This window comes from Scyliorhinus torazame, chromosome 16, assembly GCF_047496885.1.
Source record: "Scyliorhinus torazame isolate Kashiwa2021f chromosome 16, sScyTor2.1, whole genome shotgun sequence".
NCBI lineage: Eukaryota > Metazoa > Chordata > Chondrichthyes > Carcharhiniformes > Scyliorhinidae > Scyliorhinus > Scyliorhinus torazame.
The window spans coordinates 183,685,877-183,708,435 of NC_092722.1; the positions used below are offsets into that span (position 1 = coordinate 183,685,877).

Here is a 22,559-nt window from a genome sequence, read left to right on the forward strand (position 1 = left end):
TGTGAAGCAATTGTGCTATCCACAATGCTACCGTGCTGCCCTTGAGAACAAATAAATCTACACTATATCATTTAACCGTAATCCATGTACCTATCCAATAGCTGCTTGAAGGTCCCTAATGTTTCCGACTCAACTACTTCCACAGGCAGTGCATTCCATGCCCCCACTACTCTCTGGGTAAAGAACCTACCTCTGATATCCCTCCTATATCTTCCACCTTTCACCTTAAATTTATGTCCCCTTGTAATGGTTTGTTCCACCCGGGGAAAAAGTCTCTGACTGTCTACTCTATCTATTCCCCTGATCATCTTATAAACCTCTATCAAGTCGCCCCTCATCCTTCTCCGTTCTAATGAGAAAAGGCCTAGCACCCTCAACCTTTCCTCGTAAGACCTACTCTCCATTCCAGGCAACATCCTGGTAAATCTTCTTTGCACCTTTTCCAAAGCTTCCACATCCTTCCTAAAATGAGGCGACCAGAACTGTACACAGTACTCCAAATGTGGCCTTACCAAAGTTTTGTACAGCTGCATCATCACCTCACGGCTCTTAAATTCAATCCCTCTGTTAATGAACGCGAGCACACCATAGGCCTTCTTCACAGCTCTATCCACTTGAGTGGCAACTTTCAAAGATGTATGAACATAGACCCCAAGATCTCTCTGCTCCTCCACATTGCCAAGAACTCTACCGTTAACCCTGTATTCCGCATTCATATTTGTCCTTCCAAAATGGACAACCTCACACTTTTCAGGGTTAAACTCCATCTGCCACTTCTCAGCCCAGCTCTGCATCCTATCTATGTCTCTTTGCAGCCGACAACAGCCCTCCTTACTATCCACAACTCCACCAATCTTCGTATCATCTGCAAATTTACTGACCCACCCTTCAACTCCCTCATCCAAGTCATTAATGAAAATCACAAACAGCAGAGGACCCAGAACTGATCCCTGCGGTACGCCACTGGTAACTGGGATCCAGGCTGAATATTTGCCATCCACCACCACTCTCTGACTTCTATCGGTTAGCCAGTTCGTTATCCAACTGGCCAAATTTCCCACTATCCCATGCCTCCTTACTTTCTGCATAAGCCTACCATGGGGAACTTTATCAAATGCCTTACTAAAATCCATGTACACTACATCCACTATAGAAGCTAGCATTCCATTAGTCTTTTTTATTGATTTCTGCACTTGTTCCTGGCATTTTAAGGACCTGTGCACCTGAACCCCCAAGCGTCTTTGGACATCCTAACTTAACTTCCCAAACATTGAGTGGAAACTCTTTAGATCAAATAGTTTGGATGGGGTGGTGTTTGTGCAGTGTGTCCAGGAAGCTTTTCTAACACAGTATGTAGATTGTCTGACCAGAGGAGGGGCAATATTGGATTTAGTACTTGGTAATGAACCAGGGCAAGTGATAGATTTGTTAGTGGGGGAGCATTTTGGAGATAGTGACCACAATTCTGTGACTTTCACTTTGGTAATGGAGAGGGATAGATGCGTGCAACAGGGCAAGGTTTACAATTGGGGGAAGGGTAAATACGATGTTGTCAGACAAGAATTGAAGTGCATAAGTTGGGAACATAGGCTGGCAGGGAAGGACACAAGTGAAATGTGGAACTTGTTCAAGGAACAGGTACTACGTGTCCTTGATATGTATGTCCCTGTCAGGCAGGGACGAGATGGTCGAGTGAGGGAACCATGGTTGACAAGAGAGGTTGAATGTCTTGTTAAGAGGAAAAAGGAGACTTATGTAAGGCTGAGGAAACCAGGTTCAGACAAGGCGTTGGAGGGATACAAGATAGCCAGGAGGGAACTGAAGAAAGGGATTAGGAGAGCTAAGAGAGGGCATGAACAATCTTTGGCGGGTAGGATCAAGGAAAACCCCAAGGCCTTTTACACATATGTGAGAAATATGAGAATGACTAGAGCGAGGGTAGGTCCGATCAAGGACAGTAGCGGGAGATTGTGCATTGAGTCTGAAGAGATAGGAGAGTTCTTGAACGAGTACTTTTCTTCTGTATTTACAAATGAGAGGGGCCATATTGTTGGAGAGGACAGTGTGAAACAGACTGGTAAGGTTGAGGAAATACTTGTTCGGAAGGAAGATGTGTTGGGCATTTTGAAAAACTTGAGGATTGACAAGTCCCCTGGGCCTGACTGGGTATATCCAAGGATTCTATGGGAAGCAAGAGATTAAATTGCAGAGCCGTTGGCAATGATCTTTTTGTCCTCACTGTCAACAGGGGTGGTACCAGGGGATTGGCGAGTGGCGATTGTCGTGCCCCTGTTCAAGAAAGGGACTAGGGATAACCCTGGGAATTACAGGCCAGTTAGTCTTACTTCGGTGGTAGGCAAAGTAATGGAAAGGGTACTGAAGGATAGGATTTCTGAGTATCTAGAAAGACACTGCTTGATTAGGGATAGTCAGCACGGATTTGTGAGGGGTAGGTCTTGCCTTACAAGGATGAGGGGCGACTTGATAGAGGTTTGTAAGATGATCAGGGGAATAGATAGAGTAGACAGTCAGAGACTTTTTCCCCGGGTGGAACAAACCATTACAAGGGGACATAAATTTAAGGTGAATGGTGGAAGATATAGGGGGGATGTCAGAGGTAGGTTCTTTACCCAGAGAGTAGTTGGGGCATGGAATGCACTGCCTGTGGAAATAGTTGAGTCGGAAACATTAGGGACCTTCAAGCAGCTATTGGATAGGTACATGGATTACGGTAAAATGATATAGTGTAGATTAATTTGTTCTTAAGGGCAGCACGGTAGCATTGTGGATAGCACAATTGCTTCACAGCTCCAGGGTCCCAGGTTCGATTCCGGCTTGGGTCACTGTCTGTGCGGAGTCTGCACATCCTCCCCGTGTCTGCGTGGGTTTCCTCCGGGTGCTCCGGTTTGCTCCCACAGTCCAAAGATGTGCAGGTTTGGTGGATTGGCCATGATAAATTGTCCTTAGTGTCCAAAATTGCCCTTAGTGAATTATGGAAGGGCGTAGCGAGGACGGTGTCGAGGGTGGTAGGATCCAGGGTCAAACCGGGCTGGGGGCTCGCAATATTTGGGGTGGCAGAGGAGCCGGGAGTGCAGGAGGCGAAAGAGGCCGGAATTCTGGCCTTTGCGTCCCTGGTAGCCCGGCGAAGGATTCTCCTTCAGTGGAAAGATACGAGGCCCCCAAGCGTGGAATCCTGGATCAGCGATATGGCAGGGTTCATTAAATTGGAGAGGGTGAAATTCGCCTCGAGAGGGTCGGTACAAGGGTTCTTTAGGCGGTGGCAACCGTTCTTAGACTTTCTGGCAGAATGATAGACATTGGTCAATGGCAGCAGCAGCTCGGGGGGGGCGGGGGGGGGTTGACTTTATTTTTGTTTATGTTATTTACACTGGAAGGGTCTGAGGGGGTGTATACACCTGTTGTCTTAAGTCGGGGTGTTAATGTTAATTTATTAGTTAGGTACGGAGGGGAGGGGTTTGGGGAGTTGATTTTTTAGATTGTGTTTTGTACTTAACCCTGTTGGGTTCTTTTTTCTTTCTCATTTTGTTATTGATATTTTATGAAAACCTTTAATAAAAATTATTTATTTAAAAAAAAAAAAAAAAATTGCCCTTAGTGTTGGGTGGAGGTGTTAACTTTGGGTAGGGTGCTCTTTCCAAGAGCCGGTGCAGACTCAATGGGCCGAATGGCCTCCTTCTGCACTGTAAATTCAATGATAATCTATGATTAATCTAGAAGAAAGGTTCGGCACAACATCGTGGGCCGAAGGGCCTGTTCTGTGCTGTATTTTTCTATGTTCTATGTTCTATCCGCTGTACCTAAACTCTTTCCATTTAGAAAGTACTCTGCTCTATCCTTTTTTGGTCCAAAATGGATCATCTCACACTTGCTTACATTAAATTCCATTTGCCACAATTTTGCCCATTCACCTAGTTTGTCATCTCCTTGCAACTTTATGCTATCATCTCGGCTGCCTTTGTTTCCACCTAACAGTGTCATCAACAAATTTGGATATATGACTTTCTCTGCCATCATCCAAGTCATTAATGAATAGTGTGAATAATTGAGGTCCCAACACGGAACCCTGTAGTACTACTAGTCACCTTCCACCAATTACCCATTACCCCCTCTCTCTGTCGCCAGCCACTCATCCAATTTCCTAACCATGTCCATAATTTGCCCTCAATTCTGTGGACTTAGTCTCTTTAAAATATTTTTCATTAATTTTGCAATTATAATAACATAGCAAAGAACATCACACAATACTAAAGAGAAATCTACAGAATGATTTACGAGAAGAAGAAAAATAAGAACAGAAACAGGTATGCATACAAGGGTAACATATATATAGATACTGACCCTAACCCCTAACTTTGCAGACCCCCCCCCCCCAAATGATCGTTCACTGCAAACATGTTCTATTAATTTTATCCATATTGCTTCCTGGTATTAAAATATACCAAGGGGCCTAGGGAAGGTAATGCTCCTCTGGTAAAGCTAGTGTATAGATCAGTGGATGAGAAGTGCCACGAGAAAGAGAGTGCAGCTGGAGCAAGGAAGTTTTTGTGCGCCACAGGTGAAGATGGCGGAGAGCAAGAAGGCTACGTGTTCAACGGAGTACCTGGTGGATTTTTTTGAACAACAAATTCCAGCAACAGAAGAAAGAGGCTTTGGAGGATTTGGCCAGGGTGGCAGAGCCGCTGAGAGCTGCGATCGAGCGAGTGGAGCAGAGGCAGGAGGCTCAGGATCTGGCGATCCAGAAGGTGGAGGAGGTGGTGGGAGAGCCCGAGGAAAAGCTGGCCTCGCTGGACACAGAGTTGGGAATGGTATTGCACAGCCAGAAGAGGCTAAGAGAGAAATTGGAGAACCTTAAGAACTACACCAGGAGGCAGAATTTGAAGATCAAAGAACAATACAGCACAGGAACAGGCCCTTCGGCACTCCAAGCTTATACCGGTAATGACACCACCCTTGGCCAAAACCCTCAGCACTTCCTTGTGCCTTATCCCTCTACACCCATTCAGTCCATATACTTGCGAGATGCTCGTTTTAAAATAAATTTGGAGTACCCAATTATTTTTCTTTTCCAATTAAGGGGCAATTTAGCGTGGCCAATCCACCTAACCAGCACATCTTTGGGTTGTGGGGGTGAAATCCATGCAGACACAGGGAGATTGTGCAAGCTCCACACAGACAGAGACTCAGGGCCGTGATTCAAACCCGGGTCCTCAGCGCTGTAGTCCCAGTGCTAGCCACTGCGCCGCGTGCCACCCCGTTGAGATGCCTTTTGAACGCCGTTAATGTATCTGCTTCCACAAACTCCCCTGGCAACGCGTTCCAGGCACTCACCACCCTCTGTGTGAAAGGCCTGACTCGCACATCTCCTCTAAACTTTGCCCAACAGACCTTAAACCTATACCCCCTGGTGACTGACCCCTCTATCCTGAGAAAGAGTGCCTGCCATCCACTCTATCCATGCCCCTCATAATCTTGTAGATCTCTGTCAGTTCACCCCTCAACCTCCGTCGTTCTAATGAAAACAGTCCGAGTCTATTCAGTCTCTCCACATAGCTGACACCCTCCAGACCAGGCAACATCCTGGCAAACCTCTTCTGCCTCCACATCCTTCTGGTAGTGTGACGATCAGAATTGTGCGCAATATTCCAAGTGCGGCTGCACCAAGGTTCTATACAGCTGTAGCATGACTTGGCCAGTTTTTAAGCGCGATGCCCCGTCTCATGAAGGCAAGTATTCCGTATGCTTTCATGACTACCTTGATCATTTGTGTTGCCACTTTCAAAGGTCTGTGACCTGCATGCCTGGATCTCTCTGACTTTCTATATTCCAAAGAGTTTTGCCATTTACTGTATATTTCCCCTCTTATGTTAGATCTACCAAAGTGTATTACCTCACATTAGTCTGGATTGAACTCCATTTGCCATTTCTCTGCCCAAGTCTCCAACCTATCTCTGTCCTGCTGTATCTTCTGACAATCCTCAAAACCATCTGCCACTCCACCAACCTTGGTGTCATCCGCTAATTTACTAATCAGACCAGCTACAATTTCCTCCAAATTGTTTATGTATAGTACAAACAACAGATCCCTGTGGAACACCACTAGTCACAGCCTTCCATTCAGAAAAACACCCTTCTACTGCTACCCTTTGCCTTCTGTGACCGAGCCAGTTCTGTATCCATTTTTCCACCTCGAACACCATTTCATCCACCAGTAGCCCCACATCTAACCTTTACTGCGGCTGTTGGGCCTTCCCCTGAACCACCCGCAAATCCACTCACTGTGGCGCGTGGTCAGAAACCACAATCACCGAGCACCCCGAGTTGGCCACACCCGCCAGCAGCTCTTGTCCATCGCCCTCATAGATGTTTACAGCATTGGTGAGATACTGAGGGTGGACTGGAGATACTTGGTTATGCCAGAGGAGAGGTTGTTAAGGAAGAGACAGATGGAGTTTGAATTTGTGTCCACAGGGAAGGCAGTGGGGCAGTTACAGACAGCCAGAAGGGCAATGTACGAGTATAGGGAGAAGGCGAGTAGGATACTGGCCCACCAGTTGAGGAAGCAGGCAGCAGCGAGGGAGGTCGGTAGGCTGAGGGACGAGAAGGGTTAGGTGGTGACGACCGGAGGTGGTGAATGGGGCATTTGAAGCCTTTTATAGGAGTGTATGAGCCGGAACCCCCGACGGGAGAAGAGTAGTTGTGGTGGTTCCTGGATGGGTTGTAGTATCCCAGGGTGGAGGAGGAGTGGGTTCAGGGCCTCGGGACCTCGGTTAGGCTGAGGGTGTTGATGGATAACATGGGCCGATGCAGACAGGGAAGGCCCCAGGGCCGAATGGGTTCCCAGTAGAGTTTTATAAAACGTTTGGGCCACTGCTGGTGAGGATGTATAATGAAGCAAGGGGGAGGGGAGACCTCCTGTCCTGGTTGTAGGATACGTACCCGTCAATGGTTTGTGACATTCTTTTTCAGAATGCCTCGTCAGTGAGGAGTGCTGTGTCCAGCCTCCAAGGGGCACTGGGCCCGGCCTGTCTCCATCCTCACATCCATGCAGTGTGGTGTGGTCAGAGATTATTATTGCAGTGTCCTGCCCATTCCACCCCTGGAAGCACCGATTTACCCACTCCAAACAAATTGACGCGGGAGTATACTTTGTGGAGTTCAAAAAGAAGGAGAACTCCTTCTCTCTCTGATGGGTGAACCCCTATGGGTCCTCCTGCCCCTTCCCATCTACTCCAGAAAAACATTCAGCTCCCTCGTCATGGCCGATTGCCCTTCCAGGACACGCTGACCTTTACCTACTGCCTTCCTGGGTCTGTCACCGTATTTGTCGTTGTAAAGGCCGCCTCCATGTGCGACCTATTGTAACCAGCATTCTACCCTTCCCTCCGCCCCCGAGCCCATCTGCCCTGATGTCTTCCCTTCCCATACCCCTGTTGCCTACCCCCCACTTTACCCTTCTCTCTCTCTCTCTCTCTCTCTCTCTCTCTCTCTCTCTCTCTCTCTCTCTCTCTCTCCCCCGTGATCTTCTGAATGAACTCATCTGCATCCTCCGGCATGTTAAAATAATGTTCCTTATTGTCGTATGTTACCCAGAGTCTTGCCCGGTACAGCATTCCGAACCGCACCTTGTTCTTGAATAAAGCTGCCATGGCCCCATTCAGCCCAGCCCTCCCATCCACAGGGCCACACCCTTCTCACCCAGTTCAGAATTTGCTCCTTTTCTTGAAATTTATGGAGTTTTGTGTTAATCGTCCGCTGTGGTTCTCCTGCTTTGTGGCTTTGCCAGAGCAACCTGTGGTCTCAGACTACCTCTGGGAGCTTGGTGAAGCCTCTTCCTCCCTCCCTCCCTCCCCCCCCCCTCCCTCCCCGGATCAGTTTTCCGAGCATCTGTGCGTCATACTCCGTCGGGCTTCTGCCCTCTGTGCCCTCGGGTAGCCCAACAATCCTTGGGTTTTAGCGGCGGGACCTGTTATAGGATCCCCTGATCTTCCACCTTCCCCTTGATTGCTCTCTGATTTGTCACCAACCTTGCAACTTTTGCTTTGAGTGAGGCGGTATGATCGCTCTGGTCAGTGGCCAGTTTCCCCAGTTCCTACACTGTCGTCTCCTGGGTCTCCAGTCTCAGCTCCATTCTTTCCAGCGCATCTTTGAATGGGGCCAACAGAATTTCTATGGTCTTCTTTAACGGAATCCCTGTGTTTTTGGAGCTCTTGTGAGAGCAGCCCCATGCACTGCTCCGTCGGTGGGTGGGCCGGCATTCACGTTGCCGATCCAACTCGGTCCACTGTACTCTGCTCTACTTCACTTTGCATGTCCGAGGCCTGGATCATCATCTTGTGACTTTGGTTCTTACCATTTTCCCGGCTCCATGGCTGGTTTGAAAGCAGGTGGTTGTTAGTTTAGGATGAGGGTGGGGGTGTTTTTTGTTGTTTGCTGTCCGATTTACAGATTACAAGTGCCGAAATCGAAATTCCCAAGGATGAGCCACCTTTCGTGCGACTGTTCAGCACATCGCCACCACCGGAAGTCGTTTCCATCTTAGTTAACAATTGTGTGGAACTTTATCAGATGCCTTCTGGAAGTCCATATAAATGACATCCATAGGCATTCTCCTGTCCACTGCCTTAATCACCTCTTCAAAAAATTTAATATGATTAATTTAAGCGACTCTTAGACAGGCACATACATGGACAGCAGTAAATTGAAGGGGTGTAGGTTCGGTTGATCTTAGATTAGGATAAATGGTTGCACAACATGGTGGGCTGAAGGGCCTGTTCTGTGCTGTACTGTTCTATGTTCTATTAGTCAGGCATGACCTTCCCTTCACAAACCTATGCTGGCTCTCCCTGATCAACCAAAATTTTTCAATGTGTTCAATTACCCCATCCCTGATTATACGCTGCAGCAATTTCCCCACCATAGACATTTGGCTAACTGGTCTGTAATTCCCCCTTTTACCCTGCCGAAAAATAGACCATGCACCATTGGTCAATTTTGGAATGGTTACTATCTTGATGTTTCATGTTGATCGGATGAACATATTGGTTAGTTTACAAATGCAATATCAAATGATTAGGTCATTGGAGAATAATGTACAGTTTTGGCTCTGTTTCCATAGTATACATACTCTACATAAACCATTGATGTTCAAAGATCAAACAAAATATTGGGAGGGCAACTGGCTGTGACTCAACCCATTACATCAACAAATCATCTGTTTAGAAAATAGGGTATAGTTTAAACTTGACTCGCGGCAGCATGGTGGCGCAGTGGTTAGCACTGTTGCTTCACGGCACCGAGGACCCGGGTTTGATCCTGGTCCCAGGTCACTGTCCTGTGGAGTTTGCACATTCTCCCCGTGTTTGCGTGGGTCTCACCCCCACAACCCACAAAGATGTGCAAAATAGGTGAATTGGCAACCCTGAATTGCCCCTTAATAGGAAAAAAATAATTGGGTACTCTAAATTTATTTAAAAAAAAGAAAAAAACATTGTTTAACTTGACTTAACAGATTCTTGACGCTTGAAAAGGTCAAATTTGAACTGAGGGGAAGGATGGAGGGGTTCTACAATTCATGGGCGTTATTCATTATGCTCTTTCGAGAATTGAATCACATCGAACATTAGGGGGGTTGGGGGCTGGGAGGGTTGGGGGGGGGGGGGGGGGAGGAGAAGGACTATGTGCTGATGGTGACTATGGGTGATTCCTGATTCCTTTTTGTCATTTGTTTATGTTAACATGCGGGCTAATGTCTGAATGTAGAGAAAGCAATTTGCTATTAATAATTTGGAGTGAGGAATTTACTTGAAGTCCCTGCCATGCTAATGTGCTTATTTGCCCAAGAAGAGTAAGCTGGAAGAATTCTGATGGTACCGTTGAACGTTTTAATGTTCCTTTGGGTTTTTTTTAGGTTAACTTTTGTTTTGTTTCTTTTTGACTATTTAATATTTATTGAATTAGATACACGCAGGAGGACTGTGGATGGTGGTTTCAAATGAGTAATCTTTGCACAAATATGTGGGGAGATTAAAATTGCCATTTGTTACAAGAGATCCTTGACAAATACCATAAATAGACTTGGAAGGGCAGCATGTGGCTCAGTGGTTAGCACTGGGACTGCGACGCTGAGGACCCGGGTTCGAATTCCGGCCCTGGGCCACTGTCTGTGGGAGTTTTCACATTCTCCCCATGTCTGCGTGGGCTTCACCCCACAACCCAAAGATGTGCGGGTTAGGTAGATTGGCCACACTAAATTGACCCTTAATTGGGAAAGAAAATAATCGGCTACTCTAAATTTTAAATAAATAAATAGATAGATAAATAAATCAATAGACTTGGATTAAATATTCCGAAGATGTTGATTATCATTAAATTGTTTCAATGTATAGAATCCAGTTTTGAAGTAGATCTTTTAGAAATTTTCCTTTGAGCTTTGGGGAAATTGAAATACTTGGTGATACTGAAGAAATAAAATTGAGGTGACATATTTTGCAAATGCTTTCATTATGCTCGAAAAACCCTTGTATTGCTTTGAATTAAAATGCATCCATTTGTTCTTGAAACCCATAGAATTTCTAAGAACTGAAAGTGTTTAGTAGCTTATGAAAAACTTGGGTATATAGCCAGTTCAAGAACTTTTAACATAGCTTAAAAGAGAATCATTGCCATTTTAGAGAATGAGTCTGGATGAGCTCCATTTCACTTCAATCATTAAATTTCTGTAGTGCGGAGATATTTTTCTGGTTTGAAGGATGTTAATAACGACTTAATTATAAAGGGAAGAAAAACACCTCCCAACAATGTTACAGGTGTGATTATACTAATTTTGATAAAAATAATATCTCAGAGGTTGAAAAAGCTGGCTGAACACACAGTAGTATGCATATGAGCAATAAATCTTAAAATTATATGTATTTATGATATTTGTGCAGCTTAATTTTCTTTTTATATCTTCAGATTCTGCTGAACGAAGAGTTTGTGGAAAAAATGCTAGAGGATTTAGAAGACCTGACCTCTCCAGACGAAGTAAGATTTCTTAAACAAGTTAGCAGGGATCCAGAGAAATTGTTCTTCAGATTATTTTTTTCTTTCACGGGATGTTGGTGTCGCTGGCTAGGTTAACATTGCCCACCCCGAATTGTCCTTGAGAAGGTGTTGGTGAGTTGCCTCTTGAACCGCCGCAGTCCATGTGGTGTAGATTCACCCACAGTGCTGTTAGGGAAGAAGTTTAAGGTTTTGACCAAACGCCAGTGAAGGAATGGCAATATAGTTCAAAGTCTGGTTGGTATGTCGCTTGGTGGGGTATTTGCAGGTGGTAGTGTTCCCATGCAACTGCTGCCCTCATTCTTCTAGGTGGTTGAGGCCACAGGTTTGGAAGGTGCTGTCAAAAGAGCTTTGGTGAGTTGCTGAGATATACTTTGTATGTATGTATTATATTGAAAGAGAGTGAGAGATGTGAGAGTGAGATGAAGGCCCAATTTATAGTATAGGAATTTAGAAATATGACACCCAGACACTTCACCTGCCAGATTTTGGGGTCAGCTGTGAAGCAACAACATTCATTGCTGACCTCAAGCTATCTCTGTGGTATAGACTTCCCTTTTCCTGCTTACTTCAATCTGGTGCCAAGTTACATCAGACTATAGACATTGGGCCGCCTTGATGTCAGAAGCAGAATAAGCAACCAATCATATTGAAGCATTCTGGAAAGTTGCAATTGCTGATTATCCTTTACTTTTGTTTATATTTGTAAACCGCAAAATAAATCATTATGTTTGGAATATAATGGAAATTGAAATAAACTTTAAAAATGTTTTAACATTTTTATATCCTGGAGAGATTTGATATTGTACAAATATAAAATCAGCTTCTCAAGGCTAGTGAAGGTGTATAGGAGTAATTATGAATTTCGTACATCATTAAAACCACAGTTACACCTCATTCAACAAATTGTAACTTTTTCAAGTGTTTTTACAGTGAAATTATTGGAAGCTTTCCTAAATTCAGTGATAGCTTAGGGCTTGCACTCTGGGAGGATTCTCATCACGCACCATCTGTAGAATCGCTGACAGCAACTTTTAGATTTCCACATTATTCTGGACATGTACGGTGCTGAAGCATTCTGGAGGTGCTGTCAATTTCAGTGGAGTAATGATGAAGAATGCTGACAGTTGTGTTGTCATTGTCACTGCAAAAACTGGGCCAGTGTGTTCCATTTTGGCTAACAAATTTGCTATTTTGCAATACTGTTTGTATATTTGGGGTAAATGAGTAGCTTATTTCAAAAAGTTTAAATACTTTTTTGATCACCTAAATTTTGCTTTCGTTTGCACTAGTCAATTGAGCATTTTTAAAATCCTTGTTTTGTAGGAGTTTTCTTCTTTTGCGTTGCCAGTTTACATGGAGGAACTGAAATTGATTTGTGGATTGCAATAAATAAGTATTACTTTGCAGTAGTAAAAATACTCTTTTTTTTTAAATAGTAAGAGCAAATAGAGAAGAAAAGTAATTGGGCAGAAGTTTCCAGTACCCCACGACAGGTTTAATGGCATGTGGGGAGGATAGGACAGTGCAATGGGAACCAGATAATTGGTTTCCCCTGGTGTAAAATAATGGCTGGCGTATGCGTTCCCACCCAGCGGCCATTCCCACAAGAGGCCGACGTTAAATGGAATGCAGAAGAAGGCCCAACTAAAATGTTATCTTCCGCTCAATCATCTGCGCCACGAGCAGGATTTCACGCTGGTCCAGAAAACATCTGGACCAACTTGATGTGCACATGTCAGAGTTGAAGAAGGCTTGGAACTGTCTGTGAAGATCAGAGGGCCTCCAACAGCCATGGACTCTAGAACATCACATGCAGCAATGGGTGGATGGTGCATCAACCTTGTGGATCTTCAAGCTGCAGCAGTTCCAGGGGGCGGACCTTCAAACTGGAGGAGCATCCAAGAGGTGGATCTTCAAACTGGAGGAGTTTCCAAGAGGTGGATCTTCAAATTGGAGGAGCATCCAGGAGGTGGATCTTCAAACTTCAGTGGGTTCGTCCAACAGATGGATCTCCAGACTGGACTGCTTCTTCCAGGAGCTGGATCTTCAAATGGGAGCAGGTTCTTCTAGGAGGTGAACCTTCAATCCTATGGAGTTTCTGTTGAACGATGATGGTCTGTACTGGGTGGGGTGATTAGGCACGCAAAAGAGTAATGTAGAGGTGGGACAGGTGTAGTGGCCCAGAGAGCACAGTGGAGGTTAAGGGTGTACAGGGGAAAGAGAAAGATGAGACATGAGATTGGGAACGACCATGCTCGAGTGCGGGCTGCAAGGTGGTTGTGGAGGAAGAGGGCAAAGGAACTCAGTGGGATGGTCTGTGGTGTCAACGGATGAGTTCTGGGGGTTGGCCCATGATGAGGGAATTGAAGGGAAGAGATAATGAGGGCTAGAGAGGGCAGTAGGAACCAGTAGGGTGGGAGGGTCAGGGTTTGGTGGTGATGGGTGAAGGGGCGCTGAGGGTTGTCGAAGGGGGTAAGGAAAGAGAAGCTCATTCTAGGGGTTGGCAGAATGTGAGGGTTAGGGGTTGGGGATGGGTGGGGTGATGGGGACGGGCAGAAGGGCAAATGTGGGAAGGTCAAAAGTTGCACCCAGGGCAGGGTATGAAAGTAGGTGACTGGATGCCAAGATGACAACAACAACCATGGTTGCTCTTAACAATGAAGAATCTCGTGGTCGAGATCTCAAGATTCTGCATGGGAGTTGGGTCACTGGGGAGGGGCAGAGCACGAGGTTAGCTCGACTGGACAACTAAAGGGGAACCCCGGCATGTAGTGCTTGAAATATTAGGATAATGGGACAGATCAGTTTATGAATGGCAAAAGCTCAGCATGCACAGAAGACTTCTTGCCCATTGCTCTGAAGAGCCCTGGCAAATGCCTTTGCTTCCCTGCTCATGCATCATTCCGGGAGACTTCGACCCAGCTTGGGCTGTCCCTCTGAAGATGTTGGGGGGTGGGGGGTGCTGTGCATGCACAGGTTATGGGATTGCATCAGAAATAAACCACATCGATGGGCGGCATGTGGCACAGTGGTTAGCACTGGGACTGCGGCGCTGAGAACCCGGGTTCGAATCCCGGCCCTGGGTCACTGTCCGTGTGGAGTTTGCACATTCTTCCCATGTCTGCGTGGGTTTCACCCCCCACAACCCAAAGATGTGCAGGTTAGGTGGATTGGCCACACTAAATTGCCCCTTAATTGGAAAAAAATAATTGGGTACTCTAAATGTTTTTTAAAACTTATTTAAAAAAGAAATAAACCACATCAGACCTCATTAAAGTGCATGTGTATTCTATTTACAAAAATGTCACAGCATTAACAATCATAGTGTACCCATACAACCACATGTTGTATGGGTTAGGTGGATTGGCCATGCTAAATTACCCGTAGTGTCCATAAGGGTTGGGAGGGGTTATTGGGTTGCGGGGATAAGGTGGAAGTGAGGGATTAATGTGGGTCGGTGCAGACTCGATGGGCCGAATGGCCTCCTTCTGCACTGTATGTTCTATGTAATCTATGTGAAATCTTGCATTTCCTACCACTTCTTCTGACATCTGCAGCAAGGGTGGAAGCAGGCAGCTGAACTGTTTGCCCTGTTGTCTTGGATTACCTTGGTGGCCGTCCACTGGATACCCAAGGCTTGGAGGGCCCCGGCTTACTTTGGCTGCCCTGCTATGGGGCAGCTGCCCCCTCTGCATCACAGAGGTTGAAGCTGAAGAGGTCGCAGGCAAAAGGGGTTCCAAAGGGCCAGGCACCCTTAGAGAGCCCTGAGTGGGGATCCCATCGGTGTCCCAACAGCTACTGCTTCCTTTGGGACCCCAGCCTGATTCTTTGAGGGCAACGAGCGCCTGGAAGGAAGTCGACATGCCCCGTCCCCTTCTTCCATTCAAAAGCTCACCCATGGCTATAGCAATGGAGTATAGGTCTGCAAGGATCTCTGGCAAAAACTCGGCTTTCCACTGGACCATGGCATCCTCCACCCTCCCCATGGAGATCTCGCTGCATACACATGTTGGCACCACTACATCAGAGGACAGGCAGCCGTACTCTCGTGCCTCATGTGCCACACTGTTGAGGGTTGCAGGGTGCATCCCAGAGGCTTTTCGTCTGACTTGGTCTTCATAGATATCTCTTTCCCAGCAGTCCAAGTGCCAGTGAGCTTGACTGACCCTGCCTCCTGCTGCGGGCATGTGTCCATGCAGTAACCACATAGTGTGAGACCCTGCCTGAACTACATCTTGTACCCACCAATGTGTGTCCCTCTGCATTGGTGGAAAGTGCAAGTGACTCTACAGGTGCACGTTCTCCCTCCACCCCAATGTCTTCGGTCCTCTGTGGGCTGGAGGAACTGCTGGACAGTATCTCCCCTTACTTTATCCTTTCCTGTTGGTATATGTAAATGAGAGAGGAGAGAGCAAGTGACTGCGTGAACTGCCTTCAGCTTGGTGGAACCCATGACCTTTAGGTTTGTGTGTGACATGGATGGAGGATGTCCACTAAAGTCTCCATCTCCGCAGACTTGGTCTCGTCCTCCCAGCCAGCTGCGTTGCCCGCTTCCCGAAGTCAGTGAAGTTTTTGAGGGAGGCCTGTCCCCGCCTGTCTTCTCTCTCTCTCGATCATGTTGTGCCTCAACTTATCCTGTGCAGGGACTTCCGGGTGCGGCGATGACCAGCTGAGTCGCACGTTTCGGCAGCTCCCGGTGAAACGGACTTTTGGGCTCTTGATAGGAGCCCCAACGGCAATTTTGACGGCTAAAAACACTGTGCGGTAAACCAGAAGGGAATCCCCCCTGGATACGGATGAAAAAAGGAGGAGAAAGTGGCCGGATTGCAGTGGATCCTTTAGAACAGCGGCAAGGAAGGCAAGCAAAAACCAAGATGGCGTCGGAAGGTGGCAGTTTAACATGGGGCCCTGAACAGCAAGAGTTCTTGAAATGCTGTGTGGAAGAGCTCAAAAAGGAAATGAAGAAAGAGCTGTTGGCCCCGATACTACAGGCGATCGAAGGGCTAAAGGAGGAACAAAAGACCCAGGAGCGGGAGCTTCGGGTCGTGAAGGCAAAGGCAGCCGAGAATGGGGACGACATACAGGGCCTGGTGGTGAAGACGGAGATGCATGAGGCACATCAGAAACGATGTGTGGAAAGGTTGGAGGCGCTGGAGAACAACGCAAGGAGGAACAACTTGAGGATTCTTGGTCTTCCTGAAGGTGCGGAGGGAGCGGACGTCGGGGCATATGTGAGCACGATGCTGCACTCGTTAATGGGAGCGGAGGCCCCGGCGGGTCCGTTGGAGGTGGAGGGAGCATACCGAGTGATGGCGCGAGGACCGAGAGCAGGAGAAATTCCCAGAGCCATAGTGGTGAGATTCCTCCGTTTTAAGGATAGAGAAATGGTCCTTAGATGGGCGAAGAAAACTCGGAGCAGTAAATGGGAGAACGCGGTGATCTGCGTTTATCAAGACTGGAGTGCGGAGGTGGCGAGAAGGAGGACGAGCTTTAATCGGGCCAAGGCGGTGCTTCATAAAAAGAAGATAAAATTTGGAATGCTGCAACCGGCAAGACTGTGGGTCACATATAGAGGGAGGCACCACTACTTTGAGATGGCGGATGAAGCGTGGACTTTTATTGTGGAAGAAAAACTGGAATGAGCGGGTTATTAAAAAGAACGTTTGAACAAAGTGGTGGGGCGAAGAGGGGGGTTAAAAAGGGGGGAAAGAGGAGTTTTATGTACTAATCCTGCGATGTGGTAACTTTTCTCTCTTCCACAGGTGGTGATGGGGGGAGGCGGGGAGGTGGAGGAGATGGGGCGTTGGCCATTGGGGGCGGGGCCAAGGGAGAAGCGCGGGCTTGGTTCCCGCGCTATGATAATCATGGCGGGAATAGAGAAGCAGGAAGGAGGGGGCATCGCACGGTGCGAGCCGAGGTCACGGGGGGAAGCCGAGGTCGGCCAGAGTTTGCTGACTTCTGGGAGCAACATGGGGGGAGTAATTACGCTAGCGGGGGATCTAGCGGGGGGGGTGGGTGGGGGGAATTACTGGGTTGCTGCTGCTGGGGAGAGGGGGGAGCTGGTATGGGAGGGGATGGGCGGGGGGGCACCGCCTGGGGGAGATACAGCTGCGTGGGAACCGGGTGAGGAGCTGGAAAAAGGGGATGGCTAATCGACAAGGGGGGGGTAGGAAGCCCCCCAACCCGGCTGATCATGTGGAACGTGAGAGGGCTGAACGGGCCGATATACAGGGCACGGGTACTCTCACACCTTAAGAAACTTAAGGCAGATGTGGTTATGTTACAGGAAACGCACCTGAAACTGATAGACCAGGTTAGGCTACGCAAAGGATGGGTGGGGCAGGTGTTCCATTCGGGGCTAGATGCGAAAACCAGGGGGGTGGCTATATTAGTGGGGAAGCGGGTAATGTTCGAGGCAAAGACTATAGTGGCGGATAACGGGGGCAGATACGTGATGGTGAGTGGCAAACTACAGGGGGAGACGGTGGTTTCGGTAAACGTATATGAAGAACATAGATTGGGGGCGGATGTTTGAGGGCAAATCAACATCTGACATGTGGGAGGCTTTCAAGTGGCAGTTGAAAGGAATACAGGACCGGCATGTTCCTGTGAGGAAGAAAGATAAATACGGCAATTTTCGGGAACCTTGGATGACGAGTGATATTGTAGGCCTCGTCAAAAAGAAAAAGGATGCATTTGTCAGGGCTAAAAGGCTGGGAACAGACGAAACCTGCGTGGAATATAAGGAAAGTAGGAAGGAACTTAAGCAAGGAGTCAGGAGGGCTAGAAGGGGTCACGAAAAGTCATTGGCAAATAGGGTTAAGGAAAATCCCAAGGCTTTTTACACGTACATAAAAAGCAAGAGGGTAGCCAGGGAAAGGGTTGGCCCACTGAAGGATAGGCAAGGGAATCTATGTGTGGAGCCAGAGGAAATGGGCGAGGTGCTAAATGAATACTTTGCATCAGTATTCACCAAAGAGAAGGAATTGGTAGATGTTGAGTCTGGAGAAGGGGGTGTAGATAGCCTGGGTCACATTGTGATCCAAAAAGACGAGGTGTTGGGTGTCTTAAAAAATATTAAGGTAGATAAGTCCCCAGGGCCTGATGGGATCTACCCCAGAATACTGAAGGAGGCTGGAGAGGAAATTGCTGAGGCCTTGACAGAAATCTTTGGATCCTCGCTGTCTTCAGGGGATGTCCCGGAGGACTGGAGAATAGCCAATGTTGTTCCTCTGTTTAAGAAGGGTAGCAAGGATAATCCCGGGAACTACAGGCCGGTGAGCCTTACTTCAGTGGTAGGGAAATTACTGGAGAGAATTCTTCGAGACAGGATCTACTCCCATTTGGAAGCAAATGGACGTATTAGTGAGAGGCAGCACGGTTTTGTGAAGGGGAGGTCGTGTCTCACTAACTTGATAGAGTTTTTCGAGTAGGTCACTAAGATGATTGATGCAGGTAGGGCAGTAGATGTTGTCTATATGGACTTCAGTAAGGCCTTTGACAAGGTCCCTCATGGTAGACTAGTACAAAAGGTGAAGTCACACGGGATCAGGGGTGAGCTGGCAAGGTGGATACAGAACTGGCTAGGCCATAGAAGGCAGAGAGTAGCAATGGAGGGATGCTTTTCTAATTGGAGGGCTGTGACCAGTGGTGTTCCACAGGGATCAGTGCTGGGACCTTTGCTCTTTGTAGTATATATAAATGATTTGGAGGAAAATGTAACTGGTCTGATTAGTAAGTTTCCAGACGACACAAAGGTTGGTGGAATTGCGGATAGCGATGAGGACTGTCGGAGGATACAGCAGGATTTAGATTGTCTGGAGACTTGGGCGGAGAGATGGCAGATGGAGTTTAATCCGGACAAATGTGAGGTAATGCATTTTGGAAGGTCTAATGCAGGTAGGGAATATACAGTGAATGGTAGAACCTTCAAGAGTATTGAAAGTCAAAGAGATCTAGGAGTACAGGCCCACAGGTCATTGAAAGGGGCAACACAGGTGGAGAAGGTAGTCAAGAAGGCATACGGCATGCTTGCCTTCATTGGCCGGGGCATTGAGTATAAGAATTGGCAAGTCATGTTGCAGCTGTATAGAACCTTAGTTAGGCCACACTTGGAGTATAGTGTTCAATTCTGGTCGCCACACTACCAGAAGGATGTGGAGGCTTTAGAGAGGGTGCAGAAGAGATTTACCAGAATGTTGCCTGGTATGGAGGGCATTAGCTATGAGGAGCGATTGAATAAACTCGGTTTGTTCTCACTGGAACGAAGGAGGTTGAGGGGAGACCTGATAGAGGTATACAAAATTATGAGGGGCATAGACAGAGTGGATAGTCAGAGGCTTTTCCCCAGGGTAGAGGGGTCAATTACTAGGGGGCATAGGTTTAAGGTGAGAGGGGCAAGGTTTAGAGTAGATGTACGAGGCAAGTTTTTTACGCAGAAGGTAGTGGGTGCCTGGAACTCGCTACTGGAGGAGGTAGTGGAAGCAGGGATGATAGGGACATTTAAGGGGCATCTTGACAAATATATGAATAGGATGGGAATAGAAGGATACGGACCCAGGAAGTGTAGAAGATTGTAGTTTAGTCGGGCAGCATGGTCGGCACGGGCTTGGAGGGCCGAAGGGCCTGATCCTGTGCTGTACATTTCTTTGTTCTTTGTATATGCCCCGAACTGGGATGATGCCAATTTTATGAGGCGGATGCTAGGACGCATTCCGGACCTAGAGATGGGAAAGCTGATAATGGGGGGAGATTTTAATACGGTGTTGGAACCAGGGCTGGATAGGTCGAAGTCCAGGACTGGAAGGAGGCCGGCAGCAGCCAAGGTACTTAAAGATTTTATGGAGCAGATGGGAGGTGTAGACCCGTGGAGATTTAGCAGACCTAGGAGTAAGGAGTTCTCGTTTTTCTCCTATGTCCATAAAGTCTACTCGCGAAGAGACTTTTTTTGTGCTGGGAAGGGCGTTGATCCCGAAGGTGAGGGGAACGGAGTATACGGCTATAGCCATTTCGGATCACGCTCCACACTGGGTAGACTTGGAGATAGGGGAGGAAACAGGAGGGCGCCCACCCTGGAGAATGGACATGGGACTAATGGCAGATGAGGGGGGGTGTCTAAGGGTGAGGGGGTGCATTGAAAAGTACTTGGAACTCAATGATAATGGGGAGGTCCAGGTGGGAGTGGTCTGGGAGGCGCTGAAGGCGGTGGTTAGAGGGGAGCTGATATCAATAAGGGCACATAAAGGGAAGCAGGAGAGTAAGGAACGGGAGCGGTTGGTGCAAGAACTTTTGAGGGTGGACAGACAATATGCGGAAGCACCGGAGGAGGGACTGTACAGGGAAAGGCAAAGGCTACATGTAGAATTTGACTTGCTGACTACGGGCACTGCAGAGGCACAATGGAGGAAGGCACAGGGTGTACAGTACGAATATGGGGAGAAGGCGAGCAGGTTGCTGGCACACCAATTGAGGAAAAGGGGAGCAGCGAGGGAAATAGGGGGAGTGAGGGATGAGGAAGGAGAGATGGAGCGGGGAGCGGAGAGAGTGAATGGAGTGTTCAAGACATTTTATAAAAAATTATATGAAGCTCAACCCCCGGATGGGAGGGAGAGAATGATGGACTTTTTGGATCGGCTGGAATTTCCCAAGGTGGAAGAGCAGGAAAGGGTGGGACTGGGAGCACAGGTCGAGGTAGAAGAAGTGGTGAAAGGAATTAGGAGCATGCAGGCGGGAAAGGCCCCGGGACTGGATGGATTCCCAGTCGAATTCTATAGAAAATCTGTGGACTTGCTCGCCCCGGTATTGACGAGGACCTTTAATGAGGCAAAGGAAAGGGGACAACTGCCCCCGACTATGTCTGAAGCAACGATATCGCTTCTCTTAAAGAAGGAAAAGGACCCGCTACAATGCGGGTCCTATAGACCTATTTCCCTCCTAAATGTAGATGCCAAGATTCTGGCCAAGGTAATGGCAATGGGAATAGAGGAATGTGTCCCGGGGGTGGTCCACGAGGACCAAACTGGGTTTGTGAAGGGAAGACAGCTGAACACGAATATACGGAGGCTGTTAGGGGTAATGATGATGCCCCCACCAGAGGGGGAAACGGAGATAGTAGTGGCGATGGATGCCGAGAAAGCATTTGATAGAGTGGAGTGGGATTATTTGTGGGAGGTGTTGAAGAGATTTGGTTTTGGAGAGGGGTATGTTAGATGGGTGCAGCTGTTGTATAGGGCCCCGATGGCGAGCGTGGTCACGAATGGACGGGGCTCTGCATATTTTCGGCTCCATAGAGGGACAAGGCAGGGATGCCCTCTGTCCCCATTATTGTTTGCACTGGCGATTGAACCCCTGGCGATAGCGTTGAGGGGTTCCAAGAAGTGGAGGGGAGTACTTAGAGGAGGAGAAGAACACCGGGTATCTTTGTATGCGGACGATTTGTTACTATATGTGGCAGACCCGGCGGAGGGTCCTCCCGAGATTCCTCTTTGTGTTTCAGTGCCTCCCGGTGGTGATCACGAAGGCTTTTTTTAAAAGGATCGAAAAGAGCATCATGGGTTTTGTGTGGGCCGGGAAGACCCCGAGAGTGAGGAAGGGATTCTTACAGCGTAGCAGGGATAGGGGGGGGCTGGCACTACCGAGCCTAAGTGAGTATTATTGGGCCGCTAATATTTCAATGGTGAGTAAGTGGATGGAAGAGGAGGAGGGAGCGGCGTGGAAGAGATTAGAGAGGGCGTCCTGTAGGGGGACTAGCCTACAGGCTATGGTGACAGCCCCATTGCCGTTCTCACCGAGGAACTACACCACAAGCCCGGTGGTGGTGGCTACACTGAAGATTTGGGGACAGTGGAGACGGCATAGGGGAAAGACTGGAGCCTTGGGGGGGTCCCCGATAAGAAACAACCATAGGTTTGCCCCGGGGGGAATGGATGGGGGATATGGAATGTGGCAAAGAGCAGGAATAACGCAACTGAAAGATCTGTTTGTGGATGGGAAGTTCGCGAGTCTGGGAGCGCTGACCGAGAAATATGGGTTGCCCCAAGGGAATGCATTCAGGTATATGCAACTGAGGGCTTTTGCGAGGCAACAGGTGAGGGAATTCCCGCAGCTCCCGACACAAAAGGTGCAGGACAGAGTGATCTCAAAGACATGGGTGGGGGATGGTAAGGTGTCAGATATATATAGGGAAATGAGGGACGAAGGGGAGACTATGGTAGATGAACTAAAAGGGAAATGGGAAGAAGAGCTGGGGGAGGAGATCGAGGAGGGGCTGTGGGCAGATGCCCTAAGCAGGGTAAACTCGTCGTCCTCGTGTGCCAGGCTAAGCCTGATTCAGTTTAAGGTATTACACAGGGCGCATATGACTGGAGCACGGCTCAGTAAATTTTTTGGGGTGGAGGTGTGCGAGGTGCTCGAGAAGCCCAGCGAATCATACCCATATGTTTTGGTCATGCCCGGCACTACAGGGGTTTTGGATGGGGGTGACAAAGGTGCTTTCA

The 22,559-nt window shown here is 47.9% G+C and overlaps 1 protein-coding gene across 2 annotated transcripts in view; it reads left to right on the forward strand.

Annotated features, from left to right (window-relative positions):
* sufu (suppressor of fused homolog (Drosophila)) overlaps positions 1 to 22,559 on the forward strand; it is a 174,358-nt gene that overhangs the window by 141,743 nt on the left and 10,056 nt on the right. For both annotated transcript variants that reach the window (XM_072479578.1, XM_072479577.1), the window contains one exon: positions 10,975 to 11,043. In XM_072479578.1, the coding sequence (XP_072335679.1) occupies positions 10,975 to 11,043 (69 nt within the window). The remainder of the gene's footprint in view (positions 1 to 10,974; positions 11,044 to 22,559) is intronic.